The following is a 17,897-nucleotide window of genomic DNA, read 5'->3' as shown; positions in this document are numbered from 1 at the left end:
CCACTGATAAATATTATCTTTAATTTTCTTATTGATTCTTCCTATAGTAACATGCATTCTAATACACTATAGAACATTGAATAAAAGAAAATTCACTACAACATAAACGAGTAAAAAATGATAACTTTTATCAAAGATACGAGTTCATTGTTTGCTTCTGCTATGATAATGAATAAAAACATCAAAACTTCATTTACAAATCTGCATGGTGTTTGCTCAAGAATGACTATGACCACCATGTCCTCATAATTTTATTACAGGTCAGATTTTATAACAGGAAACCAGATATAAAGACCATTATTCCCATTGTTAGACGGTTATCTTTCCTATAAGGCAGACTGTTAGACGTGACAAAAGATGATTAACTCCATACTGCTGAATTATCTCAACCTCTCAGAATTTCTAAAACATTGCTTTTAAAATTATTGCATTTTCTTTTCTCATAAGTTCCATTTGAGAATTAAAATATTTGACAAAATAAATATTAAAAAATGTCATTACAAAGTCCGAAACTGATGAGTTAATATTAATTTCAGTTCATACAAACTAGGACAATTATGTAAACTATTTATTAAGCGAATTCATTTTTAAATTCCGGAAGTTGATAGCGATAACCATATGATACCCAGTTAAACAATTTTGCGTAAACATGTTGTTCATATTCGAACAATAAATAGTAAATTATCAAATAACAGATTAGTGCAACTAAGACTTTTGCCAGATAGGAACAAATGTCATTAAGAAAAATTAAACGACGTTGAATGAAGCATCGTATGACACATATATCGGTACCGGAAGTGGAGGCATTTCGAAGATTTCAAGACCAATTTCATTTTTTTAAACAAGACTCTCATGATTGAAAAATTGATTTGAAAAATTTTTTAAAAGGTTTAAATATTTCGAACTGTAATTTATCACACGAATCTATGCATCAGATGCAGTGTACCCCACTGCTGACACTATAGATTCAGCAAAAAGTCCAAACCAACCGCAAACCACTGTTGCAATTACATAATCAGAAGAGACGAGGGCGTGAAAACTAGCTGCCGGTGCATGTGCACTCGCAAAAGCTAGCACGAGTCGTATGACATGACCCGAAAGAAAGAAAAGCGAGCAACTTTTCAGCGACACGATCAGCTGAAAAATTCGATAAGCATTATAAGAGACCGAGTGTTTGTACTCTTCCCGATTCGTACGATGGGTCAGTTACGGTTCGTATCTCGTCGAGCGTAAACGTTTACTACCTACCGCGTCTAACGTTCTCTAATCGATCTAATTTAAATTTCATTAGAAAATTATATCTAGAATTGTGTCTCGTATCCAGTTTCAATTTTTTCACCTCTGATTTCGGGGACATTTGTAAGAAATCTGTTTGAGTTATTCAAATTTTTGCCTGGCTAAATTCCTTCTGGACGGTTAAACTTGTATGGAACGTCTGGAAAGGACAGATTGCTGAGGTTTATTGAACATGAAATGATAGATCGTTTCGAGTGGTTGGTTTAGGAAAAATGGAGAAGGAAAGTGTGGCAAGTGGAAAGATTGTGGGCGATGAAAATTCGATCAAAGTTACAAAAGATGTAAAAAACAATGGTGAGTATTTCAATTGAGGATGTTATTAACGGTTTAACTACCATTGTGAAAATGATCCCGTTTAATATGGCATTTTTTTAATTAATATCTTTCAATTGTTAGATTGTATAAAAATGGTAGGAATTAGCAATTTTGAATTTTCCACTTGCTGTCTTACAAAATTAATTCTGTAATATTTCTTTCTTATAAGTATTTATCTTTGTATTGTTTTTCTATTTAACCGAACTAGTGTTTCGAACTTAAATATTTTAATATTAAATATTAAAGCTAAGAAAGAACTTTTTTCAGAAGAAACGGATACCGTGAAGTGTAAAGAAAACAGAATGCGTGATATAATCAGCAATGGATTACAAGAACAAATGAAGGTACCAAAATACAGTAATTATATTTAATAAAAAATAAATAAATACCATTAAATAAGTTAACAAAGAAAGAAATTATTTTCCACGACATTCTTGCCTAGATATTAATCATTTGCCTGTTAAAGAAATAAAACGATCCAAAGATAAGATTCGGTGTTTCAAATTTCAGAAAATAAATTGGAAACATTTTTTATAAAGATTGATCAAGATCGATCAATAAATATCATTTCGTTGTTTTCTTTTATAGGAAATCATGCAAGATGTTTTGGAGCTTGTTAATAACCGAATGAACAACATGGTATCAGACATATTACAAAAAGTGGACAAAATGGCATCAAACGAATTAAAAGATCTCGTTGATTCAGAGACTTACTGCAATAGAACGTAATTATGTATATAATATCTTTCTGAAGGATTGATATTATCATATTTTACCCTCGGATAATTTAAAAATCTTTTTTTCTGTAACCTTCTATTAATTATCTGCTTGTTTGGTAATTGAACTCTTTCGATAATTATAGCAATACAAGTATACTTATAGATTTGAATATTATTCATTTTCTTTGTACAAAATTAACTAACAATTATAAAATTATTATTTCGCACTAAGCTTTAGGCACCAGATCGAGATTTCTTGAAAGATTGCTTGAATACGCGTGTACTTAACTGCTTTGACCCAATTTAACGAAATTACCTTCAAAATTGTTGTGTTTGTATATAATACACAGGATGTACCGATATTTCTGATACGAATAACATACCAGAAATAATTTTGAACAGTGATTTAAATGATCAATAACATCGATAAAATTTCAAAACGAAATATTAAAGCTTCTTATTTATTATCTCCCATCATACGCATTATAAATGAACACGATAAAAGTACGCAGTACAATTTGTTCAGTTTAAGTGCACGTGTACTCAAATGTCCGAAGTTGCTGTCCAAACTCCAAAGTTTGAAAAGTTCTAATCATGTTCTCTAGGAAAAAGACGAGAGAAGACACTCTGTCATCAAAACAATTCTTGCAAAGGAATTCTCTGTTGACCGACCTCTATGAAATCAAACATATTCGAGCGATTTATAACTTGAGCCTAGCAGCTTTGATAGTTTTGATTATACACACTACCGTACACGATATTCGAAACACCGGCTCGTAAGTACAGATGTACCAAGTTTCTTTTAATCTGTCGAAATTACTCGGTCGCTTTACAACCTTGGGGAAACAATAAAAAAGAGAAACAAGTTTACAGCGACCATTGCTAAAAACATTAGAAGTCAAGTAAAAAATGTTAATATATAAATGGCCCCTCGAAGCCTCGAAGGGCAAATGAAAAATCAGTAAATAATTATAAAAGTGACTATTAAAGCTTTAAGTTTCAAATTTCATTTTAAAAATATAATGAAAATATAATTTATTATTCTAGACCCAACTTCGCCATAGGCACGATAAAAGCTGGCTTCGCCAAATTGTCACTGGTATTTTACATATGGTCCCTCATGAAAATTTCAACTTTAGGGATTTACGTAGCTTTCTGTTACTGGGCAACCAATCGTCTCGAATATGTGCCACAATGTAAGTTAAATCAAATACAAGTCGCAATTAAATCAGGTTTCCCCCAGGAAAAGTGGTGATGTCCCAAATTCCTACTCTTCCTCATGGATAACCCAGGGAAGAATGACAACGTGGAGGTGGGATCCCATGTGTATACAAGGCCTGACTCCCACCACTTTTAATATTAATCAACATCAGGAATTTTATTTTAATATTAGTCAAAATTAAAATTTTAAAATTTTAAGAATTCGTACTTTCCCTACCTTGTCATTTACTGTAAGGAAGCCTGATTTTGTCGTGAGCGTACCTCCAATGTAAACTCTAATGAATTAAAATATTCTTTATAGCATTTACCAGAAAACTTTGGGATTATATATGGCTAGGAATTTTGATTCTTTACCAAATCGTATTTGGTGCACTTCCTGCAAAAGCAGTAGTCGACCACGATTTACCATTAGCTTCCAGTATGATCATACTTATGGAACAGGTAAGCTAAAAATAATTATTTCTTTTCGTTAATAATAAGATGACTTCACAGAAATTACTAACAAATAAATATACTATTTTATATGTTAATTAGGTTCGTATGATAATGAAAACTCACGCATTCGTAAGAAGCGTAGCACCAAGATTTTTATCTTACAAACCTCACTCGGAAATGCCAGCTCCAAAATCACCTGATTTTTCAAACTTCCTTTACTTCATGTTTGCACCGACTTTAATTTACCAGGACAGCTATCCTAGGTAACTATAACATTTAATGTCGTATTAAAATAATTTTAATATTTATTTGTTTTTTAAAAATATTATTTCGTTTATTCTTCTTGTCTCATAATAATAAAATTAAGTGTCCTGTACACGTGATTATGACATGTGATTATTGTAAGTAAAATAACGATGCATTTGAGATACAAGCACTTGACACATCCATATTGACGTATAACTTGTTCAAATATCTCTCAAGATATTACAAACGCACATGTGGTGTTACCGCATATTATACGTCTAAATATTAATCTACACATCGTGTTATCGATAATGGTCAATACTCGAAACGCACGTGGCAATTAATCATTTCTTCCAATCATTATAATATTTCATTTTCAAATTCTTATAAATCTGATTTTCTACGAATGTTTCTCCATATCTATTTAGGTCAAAGAAAATTCGCTGGAACATCGTTGTCACGAATTTCGCTGAAGTAGTGACGATTGTCTTCTTTGTGGGATTTATCTACGAACGTCTACTCTATCCCCTTTACCGAGATTTTGGAAAAGAACCAATAGAAATGGGAATGGTATATATGAATATCCTCAGCTCAATGCTACCTGGTCTTCTTATGTTTCTCTGCGGATTTTATTGTCTCTTCCATTGTTGGTTGAACGCTTTCGCTGAACTCTTACGATTTGCCGACAAAATGTTTTATAAGGTAAGTAATATGAAAATATCATGGAACATGTGTAATAGTATTAATATTATACTAGTGATAGTATAATTCTGTTACGAAACTATAAGCAACACTCATGGAATTGAGTAACGGAAGTGGCTCAATGAAACCGAATGAATCATTAATACTTTTACACACAATCATTTCCACTCAATTTCATCATCATTTCTCCCAGCCTTTATACGTACTTTCTTATGATACATTCCATATAACGTAACGTTTCAAGGACCATTTTACGTGTCCATTTACACGTTAACGAAATACTAACATAATCACTCATTAATTTACAGGATTGGTGGACTTCAATTTCCTACAGTGCCTACTATCGCACCTGGAATATCGTAGTCCACGACTGGTTGTACACCTACATCTACAAGGACATGTACGAGATTCTAACACCAGGAAACCGGAAGTTATCGATGTGCGCAGTATTCGCCATCTCTGCACTCTTCCACGAGTACATCATTTGCTTTTCAATTCGATTCTTTTATCCTGTAATGTTGATTCTCTTCGGTGTTATCGGTGTTGCCGCGGTGTTTCTATTGAAAAGAGCGGGAAACCTGTTCTTCCTCTTCAGTTTGTTTGTTGGCAGCGGATTATTAGTCAGCTTGTACTGCATGGAGTACTTCGCGAGGGTCAATTGCCCTCCGTACCGTGAAGATTTCTGGGATTACATGATTCCAAGAACCTGGACGTGTATTATCCATAGAAATGAAACAGAGGATATGACAGTTTAATCTGAACTTTTAAAAATTTTTCGTATAGGGGATGGAGATCGTTTCCTATGCATATCCGAAAGACTGAAAAATGCGGTATGTCATTTAAAGAATGTCAATCTCCGTTGACGGATGATTTAAATAACGTTCAACTTATAGATATAATTGGAAGTCCTATACTGCGCTGTGAATCAAAGACTGGTTTAACGAAGATATACGAATAAACAATGATCTGTTCCATCACTTTTTATTTATTATTTTTCTCTTCCCATTCCTTTTCTCTTCTTCCGCAAATTTACAATTAAATCGAAAAAAACGCGGATGACGATTCTGAAAAAAGACATTGTCTTTATTATCAAGGCTTACATACGTGTCTTGAAAATTCAAAGACACTTGTCGTCGATAATTATTTATAATATATATAATCGTATGTATATATCTTCTTTCTCTATACAAGTCGATGCTTAAATGTACATACACGCGCTAATACGATTACATTTATACATAATTTCGTTCATAGATTTGTAACTCTCATAGAGAAATAAATGTATTCCATCGGTTGCATGAAATTTCACCGAATTTCACGCAACATCTATTCTAAGATCCCATCCCATTTTATCTCTCTGTACAATTGTAACTTCTTTCCTATTCTTTCAACGAGAAAATTAAAACACGTCAATTTGAATATCAGAGAAATTGAAGACACCGGTGGTTAACAGTTTCATATTAATTTTTTTTTATAATTGAGTTTCGGGTGTTATAGCACTACATATGTTTAGAAATTTTGAAAAAGTAATAATATTCTTTTGAATTGTTTGAAATTTTTTATTTAAAAAAAACAACTCAAAAATCAATTTATTATTAGTGTCTTCAATTATAATCAAAGATCTCTAGCAGATCTTATTGTTAAACCTAATTTAAAAAAAAGGGCTAACGTTCTATAAAACAAAACGAAATGGTAAGTGTAAATTCTAAAGAAAAAAAGAATCTATACGAGCAAAGATAAGAAAGTCCAAAAATGTTAATGCAACATTGAAATTTTGTATTCGATGGGAAAGCAAAATTTGTACAATTCGTAATAAATAATTAGAAAATACGATTCAGTAATCACTCTTCCTTATTTCTCATTAAAGTCTTCATCAGCTACAATCTTTGTCACTCTTTAATTACTACTAGCATGGTTCACAGAGGTGTAAACCTGTCTTCAATTCTATGTACACGATCGTGAGTATTGAAAAAATAAATCATATTCTTCCCCGGGGAGCACCAGACAATTTTCTTACTAGAGAAATCTTTACGTCGAAGCACGGTATTGCCTACGATACGGTACTCCCGTTAGAAAATACAATTTTTATCAATTTACACGTGAAAAGTAATGATACGTAATCATTGATGGTAATTCATTTAATATTCAACAACAGACATATAACTCCCTTTATTCGTCTACTCTCGTGCCTGTTCCTTTTCATTATATCTGATTTAAGCATCGAACAACTCGTTCAATTCTTAAACCAAAACATTTTCATCTAATTTGTACAAAGATAGCTTATCAATTTTTGTAAAAATAGAATTTCGATCCTTCGTGACACTCGTTAAGGAGGTTCGATATAAAATGCACTTTAAGAAATTTGAAGTCGATTCAAGATAATCAATGACACACCAGATGCGTCTTGGGAGTAATTTATGTATATTTTGTCAATGTTGCTGTCAAATGTAGAAATAAGGATATACGATGGAAAAATTTTTAGATTCCTGAACTGTGAAGGTCGTATGTCTAAAGGTGTAGGATTCGTCGCACAATAAGTAACTCTACGCCATGTGTTAAATTACAAAGGATCGAAGTTCCATCTTTGAAAATCTTTTTTTTATCCCTACTTGGCACTTGGTACCTACTACATCTTCCCTTCCACTACTTCCTTCGAATGAGAATCTTCATCGAGCGATTAAACCTTTTTTACGAAGAATAAATTCAAATAAAACGTCAGGCTTTTCACGATAAAACTTCCATAAGCTCAGTTATTTTTCGTTACGATCTTTCTATAATTTCAAGCCAAAAAACTTTCGTTTCATCGTGAGAATAAAAATTTGTGACGTCGTAAACTGAATCCGTATTGATAGACTTTTAGGTCCGCTTAATCCTTGATAATTACACGGTTTTAGAATGAATTAATTACACGGGATACCGGTTCAAAAACGTGGAAATAAACGCAAGTACCGACTTTCTTCGTTGTATAGCGGCGAAGAATTTCGTTTACCAGGAAGGACGATTGGAGCGAGTACAAGAACAGGAAGTTAAGGATAAAGGACTCGATAATTGGCTAATCCTCCTCGAATAAAAACTATCCACATCCATGATACTTCTGAAACAGTGTATTTCATGTATGTCTACGACCCTCATATATTAAAGGATTCCTATAAAAATTATTCCTATAAATTAAACCTATAAATGTCCTTTTTTAATCCTCGGAGAACAGACCACCTGAATTTGATTTTCTATTTTTTAAATTTTTCAGATAATATTTCCCAATGTATCAAAGTTTTCTATTTAAAACTTTCAGTACTTAATTTTAGTACATGAAATACACTAATTAAGAATTATCACATGTATATAATAACATCCACTCCACTCCACGGAATCTCCATAAATATTGTCCAACATGGATTTCTATCGAAAATAACTCATATGTATTCATCCTATATTTATTTCTCATACGTCGCAATCATTTACCATTTACTTTCTCTCTATCCTTCTCTTGCCACTTTAGAAATCTATAAACAATCGATCAATTATTGCTAGCCTCGAGTCCCTCCTATCACGCCATACGAATTTTATTTATAATAATGAATCACTTTAATTACACACATAGAGAAGTTTAAATTGCCCCTTGACTTTGTAGAGAAAACCTTCGAAACAGATACTAATTTTTCGCCTCTCCTAATTTTCTTCCTTATTTCCCTACCTATGAAAAAAATTGAACTTACTAAATATTTGCACACGAAGACGCAAACTATATTAGTATTCGGCTGGACATTGCAGGAGAAGTGAAAAAGTCTTAACGATATACAGAGTGTCCATTAAATATTTGTTAATCGTTAGAACACACGGATCAAATGCTAAAATATATAACTTAGAACAGAATTGCTGATTTTAATAATTTTTCTTGAAAATTAATATTCTATGTGCAAAATTAAGTAATTTTTAAATAATTAAATTTGAGCGTTTATTGGGCACTCGTGCACTTGGCTAACCCCAGATCTTCGTAAATAAGATTTTCCGCATAAAAATTGCCAAAATTTGTTCCATATTGTTCATAATACTATTAACCATTTCGTTACTGAAGACGATTATTATTAATATGGAGAATAAAAAAAAAAATATTTAGAATATTGATATTAAGAACTTCAATCTCACCCAAATCCACCTAAAGCGATCACCAGTTAGAACAAAAAGACTCAACCAAATTCACCCAACTTTCGGTGAAAAGCATCTTTTCGTCCACTTATGGATCGCTGGTAAGTTAAAAACCACCAAGACCCCGTCCACGATAAAAGTTGAAGATGAACTGGTTCCACTGCGGAAGAGGCTCTTACGAGTTAACCGTTTCAGGACACCCTGCAAAAATCCTCGGATAAAATTAAATCTAAAGTTTCAGTAACCTTCATTTGCCCATTCCTACGAGTGCCTCGTCCATCAGCTCGTCGTCGGTGATGCAGGGCGAGGCAGAGTGGGGCGAGGGCGGTATAACCCTCGGCGAGGGTGCAGGACTCTTCACGATGTGGACACTGACGGAAGGACTGGCGGGAAAGGCAGGAGGAGGTGGCGGTGGGGTGTTCCTGCGCACCGAGGCAGCCTGGGTCATCGCCCTCTCGGGAATGCTAGTGAAGGTCAAGCTCTTGGCCACGTCTTTCGGCGTTGAAAAATCCAACAACATCTCGGCAGCCTCTTGAGACGTGGTCGCCGGTATTTCGGTACCGCTCGTTTTCATCGTGCCTGATGAACCCTCCGAAGACACGACCGATCCTAACGAAGAGGAACTCGAGGATCCTCCGGAAGACGGGACTTGTTGCTGCTGTTGTTGCTGTTGTGGCTGTTGCGACTGTGGTTGCGACTGTGACGGCTGCTGCTGCTGCTGCTGTGGTTGCTGCTGTTGCTGCTTCTTCTCGTCGGATTTGTACTTGGTCATGGTGGCATCCACCGGCTTGATACTCAGATTCAAACTCTCCGAGCTACCATTGCCAGAGCTCGTTGCGTTCGTTACATTCTCGCTCGTTATCGTACCTGTCGTCATCATGGTAGGGTACACGGGTTTGCTAGTAGACTGCGCGTCAGAACCTTTTGGTAGAACGGCCATTACCGGACCACTGCCACTGGTTTCGTCTTTTCCAGCGGCGGTGGAGTTCAAGCTGCTACTCAGAAACTGCGTGTTACTCCTACTCATCGATGGCTCCTTGCACGCGTCACGAGACTCGTTTTCGCTTGATTGCATAGACAAGTTCGTAGGGATGTCCATATCGTGCGAGCTACCGCTAGATAACGGGGGCAGAAGAAGGTTACTGGTACTGTCCGTGCCCAAGTTAATTACCGAGGCTGCGCTTGTCATTGAAAGATTGTCAGGCTTCGTTTGTACATGATCCCGTCTACCCTGGTTCGACTGCTCCTCCGAACTCGTTTTAGAGACAGTCGACGAGGTATTCGATAACGCTTGTAACTTTCCCTGCTCCGTCGTTTGCTTAGTCGCAAGATTGTCCAAAGTCTTCCCACTGTCCGGTAGCATGGATAGCTTGTCCGATTTCTTGTCGGTGGAATCCGTATTGGCTCTAGCGGATAATTTGGGGATTTGAAATTTAGTGTCTAATTGCTTCATGAGACCTTCGACGACCAACTGCGGTGGTAAACTGGGTAGATTCGACAAATTGGTCATGGAAGCATGAGCAGCCAGCAACTTGAACGCCCTTTCGCTCTCGCTTTCCTCCCGCAGTCCTAAAGGACTCGATTTTCTAGTGTCCCCGATCCCTTTCGAAGGAAATATACTTTTATCGGCAGACTTAGACAGCCGAGATTTGTCACGGTTTCGACTGAGATCCGTCACACCGGAACCGGCTGTCTTTGGGGAACTCGAAGAAGACTTCGAAGACATGACACCTTTCGAAAGCAATCCGCTGCTACCGCTGCCACCGACGTTGATCCCCCCGGCACCGTTACCACTTCCAGAATTTGATCCGGAGATAGTTTTTAATGCTGACAGCATCTTTTGTCCTAACAACGTTGCTTTACCTCCGCTACTGCTTCCAGAACCGGAAGACGAAGATCCAGATAGTTTTGGGGATGTCTGAGATGGAGGTTTCTTCGAGGCGGGACCAGAACTCACTCCTGGTTTCAAGCCAGTGTGCGTTTTCGGCGAACCGTTACCCGACATGGAAGTCGACGAGGTGGAGGTACCCGAAGAAGTTCCGGTCGCGACAGACGCCGATGACGAAGACAGTTTCAGATTGGTGCCAGACTTTGAGTCCTTTGTGCGAGTTTTATTGATCGTTATCTTCATCCCATCGGAACTGTGCTTCACCATGTACTCCGCAGGATTCTTCGTGTCCATCGAAGAATTTTTACTGATACACTTCCCCTCCGCGGTTTTGTTCGACGAACTTCCAACGTTTCTCTCCTTCTGACCGCTAGAAGTACCACTTCCACCCGTAGAAGGCTTCGTTCCGCTATTACCATTGTCCTCCGTACAGTGTTGGGCGTTCTTCAGCTTATCGATCACAGCGCTCAACGATCCTTTCCTATTCTTCGCCTGCTGCTGAGCGATGGCCGACTTGCCTAGCTCTGAACTTCCGGATGGCGGTGTGCTACCACCGCTGCTGGGCAACGTCGACTGCGCCTCCCCGCTAGGAATTAATTCCAGTTGTTTCAACTTACCGCTGGAGGACTTTGTTTTAGGACTCTGGTGACCGCTCGAACCACCGAAGGCTAACGATGACGTCTTTCTCTCCTTGTCGCGATTCGAGTCTTTGCCCGACGACGAAGAGGACGACTTTATCTTCGATTGTCCGGAATCGGTGGTTTTGCTCGACGGTGAATTGGCCGCGGATTTCAGGGCAGACATACTCGGCTTGCCGGTACTCGCTGAACTTCCGTGCTTCGGCGACGAAGTACCATGTTTCGGGCTCACGCTCGCAGGCACCGGCGTATGCTTGGGACTACTGCTGTAGACCGGAGAGTGCTTTGGACTTTGCACTGGCTTGTTTGTTGACTGTTTCAATGTAGGACTGGACTTACCTACGAGAGCGAGTGGACTGGTATGCGTCGGAGAGGGGCTAAATTTTCTTAACGTTGTCGCCGGCGAAGATGGCCTCGAACTTAAACTCGGCGGCGATTCGGTCGGTTTAATGCTCACCGAGACTGGTTTCGATAGAGGATCCTGTTTAGACGGTATCTTATCCGGCGGCGGTCCCATAGGACTGTCTTCTCTCTTACGCTTACGCCTCTTTTCCAATTTTCCCTTATCCTCGGTCGACTTTCCCTTGGAACTTTTTCGTTCCCTACGCTCGTCTGTCAGACTCTTCGACTGTGTCGGCCCGGCTATCGGAGTTATAGTGATCGAATTCGGTAAAGTGGTTTGCGGCGAGGACGTAATCGGTATTATTTCAATTCCTGGCCTCCTTTCCAAACCCATCCCCGTAAGTACAGAGTTATAGTTCGTAGTTTGACCCAAACTACTGCTTGAAATTGGCGTTATACTTACTGACGGCGGCACTAGACTTTTGTTCTCTTCGAATATAATCGGACTCTTTTTCTCTTCCCTCTTCCTCGACTTGCGCTCGCGTTTGATCAGCTCTTCGACATCTTGCAAATCGTGAACCTCCGTTATTTCGCTCTCGTTGTCGATATCGTAGTCGGAACTCTTATCCGTTCCCAAGATGTCGGTGGGATCTAAGTTAGAAAAATCTAAACCACTAGTTAAACTCGTGGCTGAAGTCGGCGTGGACGTTCTAGTTTCGTTTAAATTTTCTCTGCCACCAGTAGGCGTACCGAGTGGCGTCGAATCTGAACTGGAACTCTCTAACAATATTTCAGCACTCTCGTCTCCTTTTCGTTTCGGACTACGCCAAATACCGTCCGCCGTTTTTCTTTTACGCGTTTTCTTGGGACGCTCGTTTAAAGGATTTGACAAGGAGTTTTTTGCTTGCCCAAGCAAAGCTCCTAGTTGCAGAGGATTCAACATCGCAGTTGTGGTATCGGATTGGCCGGAATATGACGGAAAACCGATACTATTCTCCGTTCCGGCATCTAAAAAAGACTGCTGCTGTTGCTGTTGTTGTTGTTGCTGTTGTTGCTGCTGCTGCTGCTGCTGTTGCTGCTGTTGCTGCTGCTGCTGCTGCGACGACTGCTGTCTCCCCATCGTTCCGTTACCGTTATTCAAACCGGGTTCTTGCTTGATTTTGGTTTCTCCGTTCGTGAAATCAGGCATCCCCGAACCATTCTGATTGTTCTGATCTTTGCCAGAGCCGAGATTTATGTTATAATTTCCATTTCCACTGTTCATATTCGTCATAGTGCTTAAAGCGTCGCGACTCTCCCATGATTTCATAAGTATCCTCATCGTCAAAGGTATACTCAGACACTTTTGTAAGACTTTTCCAGTCAAATCAGACGTCTGTTCCGTGTTCGTTATGCTTATGCCGTATAATTTACACTTCAGCGCGGAAATATCCGTCAAGTCTAGCTCAGCTGTTGCCATTGTCTCCTCGAAGGGATGCTCCAGACTTACCGATATGTGTTGCCACGACAAAGCGCTCACTTCGAATATCGTTGCGTGTTCTGGATCTTGCCGAGCCATCGGTCTAACGCAACTGCTAATCAAAGTGTTGAAAAGCGCTTGCTGTCTCAAGTATACCAAAATTTGGGGAACGTGAGCCGGATGAGTGAAGGGAATGCTACACACTAACACACCCTCCAAATTTTTGTTCTCCGTCATGAAGTAACAGTGCTGCTGATCTGGCAGACTCTGTAACCAAGTATTAACTTGAAACCGAGGAAGTTAAGAATTACTAAATGTGTAAAATGTTTTACGTACCACGTAAAGCCCTCTGTTGTTTCGACAATCTAGTTGACCTTCACTGGCATGCTGAATAATCAGACTAAGTAACGGATGAGGGGCAGATATATCCCCGCATTCGAGCTCTGTTACTTTCTGTATTCTACGTACTAGTTCCATGCACATTGGCATTTTCTTGGCTAGCTTCAGTACGAAGCAAGCTGGCAGTACCGATGAATTTGTACCAGTTAAAGGAGCATAAGATGGAGTACTAAAAATTACTTATTATTAGTTACTCTGTAATTAAAATAACGTATGCTTTTTCAATGAATTATCAACCTTTTTCCTGTTGGACTTCTATTTACAGTTATGATACTAGATGTAGGCAACTTATGAGCGGTCGAACCTTCCATACAAACTGTCACGGAATGGCCGATCTTTCGTTTGATAACTACTTCCGAACTCAACGCATCGCAGGTACGATTCTCGTGATCTATTAAATCATAAGGAGAAACGAAATACGTCAGTTTCATCGCATGACCTCCTCTTCTTCGCTCAAGGATTCCTGAAAATACAAAATTATTCTATTAGATATAATACATTTCATTCTTTTGTTCTATACAAATGAATAAATTAGATACCAACCTACTGGGCTTTTATGAACAAGGTTAAAAGGTTCTTTTATAAACGTTTGCAATTGAGCTAAGATACCCAGATCAGCCTCCAGTGATTGTAAAGCACTAAATGCTTTACACTTTACCTTTTTATCAGCATTTAATTGATATATCGATGCTAAACCTTCTAATTGTACTGTAAAATCAAGGAAGTCTCCACGCGACAAGCAAGAGACCAACACATCACAGCTCTATAAATATATCATTAAAATTGTATTTAACTGACTTTCAATATAAATTAGAACATTTTTAAACATTAAATATGCACCTGCTGCTCATTCTTTCCTTCATGATGAATTTTAACATCTTTAACTACACCCGATGGCTCCAAAAGAACTTCCAAAAAGAACATATCAGAGGAGATAAACAACTCTGTACCTGGTGGACCAGACATCATAAACTTTAAGCTGTAACCCAATCAAGACACATATATTTACTGATACCTTATTCTATTTTCTGATTTAATAATCAGTAAGTATTTACCCCAACTGCCTTGTTAAACTCTCCAAGCGTTCCACCATAGATTGCAATGATGTTACTTTTATGGAATGTTGCAAGGTATCTAAACATTTCTGCAGTTGACTCTTTTCTGCACTATCTATTGCAAACCTCTTATCCTGTTTTTACAATAAATGTTATCAGTTGAAAATAGCTAAAGGATTCTATTATCTTTTCTTTAGCACTCACCAGCATAGCCATGCGTAAGTTTTTGGCAGTTTCAACCAAAGATTTAAATGAGGAAGATTTAGAGCGTAATTTCTCCATAAGCAACTCCATCTGCCACTCTTTCCCCTTATCCATTGTTGAACCACTAGTGGCAGAAGGTTGCCCACCTGCATTGCAAAGTTTATGCAAGTTACTGTGCAATTAATGTTTTATTTCTACACGATATAAATGTATAAAAATTTTATCAAACATTCAAATTCTGTAAGCTTCATCAGATACAAATTTTTCATTTGTATAAGAGTAGAATAAAATTTGTTACATATTTATTAAATAAATTTTAAATTACTCTTACCGAGGGGCTTTTGTCCGTTCGCAACATCCATGTATCCCGTGGTGTTACACGGATGTTGAAATTTATGCTTATATCGATTATATTCGCTGTTATAATATCACAACAACATTATTACACACTACATTGTGACAGGAGCTGTTATTTTCACCTAACCCACGTTTGATCGTTTAACAGCTCCTAACCTTCACCCACAATATACTAACTATACTTAGAAGCCATACGTTTCTACGTATAGGCGTTTTCGTCCATGACATGCCTCAAGAGGGGGAATTCTGTAACGCTCTTTTACACCCTCTATAGTTGTATTTTACACATTAATATTCATCAGCGTGTTAAAAACCTTCTGAATAGAAAGTTATTGATTGCCATGAAACGCTAAATTTTATTTTACTATAGGACAGAATTTATTTCATAAGTTCGTGCCAGTGTAGTACTCGACAATATGTAACAATGTGTAAATCCTACCAAGCGTTTTCTATACAAAAATGATCATAGGTACAGAATGTTAGGTTTTCATTTACACCTGTTGTTAAAAACTAACAATAAGTAGAAGCATACATATGTAATTGCATTAAAAATGCATTATATCGATTGTAACATTTAAATGTGTTTTAGAACGTTACTGCATGCCTTTATTCTCAAAGGATCATGATACAAAGAACAGTTTATATAACGGCCGTGCCTGTTTTACTAATCCCTCTTCTACCACAACCAAAAAGCCACAATTTCGACTTCCTTTGATTCTATTTTTTTCTTTTTTGCGTTGCGTTGAGATCGAACTTCGAATTCCGCATCGGTAAAACAGTCCATGTTTGATAGAAAAATTGATTCAAGCGCCACCACAGTTATCGCATCCAACTACATAACACGTATATGTTACGACAGCTATACGTATAAACATGCATTCATTATTATTAATTTTCTTTCCGTAAAATTGTATTTGCAATATGATACACTTCAGAATCTTAAAGACATAGTTCCTGAAACAAATATAACAGCGATTAAATAGAAAAAAAGGATTTTCGCAGCCAATTCGCTCGTATTATTTGCTGCATAATTAATAAATGTACCATAGAAATGATGATACAGTTATTAATTAGTCATCAGATAATAACGATTGCCCAGGTCTCACCACGGGGAGGTTGCTGCGGGTGGAGACCCGCCCTACCTCATCCCATCCACCCTCCATTTATGCAAATTTTTACTTGTATTCAATAGCATCATCCTCTTGATGTACATTTGCAAAACGTTTCGACTGTTGTGCAAACGAACAACAAAAGGAGCATTATTTTTATTTACTACCTACCTATCTACTTATCTATACATATATTTACGTAGATTTTTGCTTTTTATTCCTATCGCAACATTTTTTAATTTTGATTTTGATTACAGATCTGTAATTAATAAATATGCAATTGCATATTTGTCCTACATACTTATACTACTAAGAATATCTATCTATACGAGCGCTCGTAATTATATTAAAAATTCGCTTAAATCTAACGCTTCCTAATTAAACAATGCAGTGTTTGACGATTATATCTTAATGACCATATACATAAATAAGTCCAATGAATTTGTTGATTTTGTTGTCCTCACCAGAATATTTCCTGAAATAAAACTGAAAAGGATTAAACATAATTTAAAAAAATAATGAGGCTCATGTAGCCTTAACTATAAATTTATAACCTGCCTGAAACAAACAGAGAAGGATTAAATACAATTTTCGAAAATAGTACGGTTCAAATATTACCACTTATAAGAATCATTTTTCCTTTTCAATCATTTTCACCTTGTTTTACTTAATTGGACACATTGAATTCCATTTATGGACGATAGATTTCATATTACATTTCTTCCAGTCGATTATCCGATATTATTATTTCATACTTCCTATAAAGATATTTCTCTGTAACAGAAACTGATTAATTGAATCCAGATAAAGACAAAGAAAAATTAATAGCTGGAAAGAAGATACATTAGTAACAATAAAATTTCATAAAAGTCAGAGTGATTGTTAATAATTGAAAATCAGTTTGATACGAAATATGAATTTAAAGCAAACTTCAGTACCAAAATAAAGAGAAAGAAATTCAGAAAAATATATATTTGAGTTAAGTGATTTGAGTTAAGAACATTAATTATTTCATTTTATTGTATTTAATATTCGTTCATTTCGCGACAAATAACACACAATATTTTGATTGAAACAACTGTCTTTTACTGCAATATATAGTATGTACAACCACGACTCTACTCGACTTTATTGCATTATATTATTCAATACACCTATCAATGCAAATTTATTGTAAATGGAAAAACTGAAAAGAAAATCACGAATGGACTTTGCTTTTCAGGAAAAGAATTTGAAAATTTATAAAAGTTATTTAATTAGCTTCTCCGTAAGCTTGAAACGAAACATCGCGATCAAAAATTAAAACTGAACAACTCGAACAACAATTATCCACTACTTTTGTTTAAATAAAGTGAAATAAAAATTT

General features: G+C 36.8%; 2 protein-coding genes across 4 annotated transcripts; one reads left to right on the top strand and one right to left on the bottom strand.

Annotated features, from left to right (window-relative positions):
- The first annotated feature begins 1,109 nt into the window (after window positions 1-1,109).
- LOC117602601 (sterol O-acyltransferase 2) lies at window positions 1,110-5,911 on the top strand. 3 transcript variants are annotated; one of them, XR_004581004.2, is made up of 10 exons: window positions 1,115-1,590; window positions 1,879-1,955; window positions 2,200-2,336; window positions 2,936-3,106; window positions 3,378-3,526; window positions 3,853-3,992; window positions 4,086-4,249; window positions 4,661-4,934; window positions 5,243-5,764; window positions 5,828-5,911. XR_004581004.2 is itself a non-coding variant. In XM_034320830.2 (9 exons), the coding sequence occupies exons 1-9, from the start codon at window positions 1,509-1,511 to the stop codon at window positions 5,687-5,689; spliced, it is 1,638 nt and encodes a 545-aa protein (XP_034176721.2). In that variant the 5' UTR covers window positions 1,110-1,508; the 3' UTR covers window positions 5,690-5,911. The 3 variants fall into 3 exon arrangements, 2 of the variants coding, with proteins under 2 accessions (XP_034176721.2, XP_034176718.2); XM_034320830.2 differs by having other exon boundaries at window positions 1,110-1,590; window positions 1,882-1,955; window positions 5,243-5,911; XM_034320827.2 differs by having other exon boundaries at window positions 1,116-1,590; window positions 5,243-5,911.
- On the bottom strand, window positions 5,242-15,926 carry MED1 (Mediator complex subunit 1). The gene is made up of 8 exons (XM_034320826.2): window positions 15,397-15,926; window positions 15,066-15,211; window positions 14,862-14,995; window positions 14,647-14,785; window positions 14,350-14,569; window positions 14,044-14,269; window positions 13,744-13,975; window positions 5,242-13,674 (listed from the first exon to the last, which is right to left on the bottom strand). Exons 1-8 carry the CDS (start codon window positions 15,425-15,427, stop codon window positions 9,328-9,330), a joined length of 5,475 nt encoding a protein of 1,824 aa, XP_034176717.2. The 5' UTR covers window positions 15,428-15,926; the 3' UTR covers window positions 5,242-9,327.
- Between the last annotated feature and the right edge of the window lie 1,971 nt (window positions 15,927-17,897).

Source organism: Osmia lignaria, chromosome 13 (assembly GCF_051020975.1).
Source record: "Osmia lignaria lignaria isolate PbOS001 chromosome 13, iyOsmLign1, whole genome shotgun sequence".
NCBI classification, from domain to species: Eukaryota; Metazoa; Arthropoda; class Insecta; order Hymenoptera; family Megachilidae; genus Osmia; species Osmia lignaria.
Note: the sequence above shows the minus strand (reverse complement) of the source record. Positions and strands in the feature narration are given on the sequence as shown.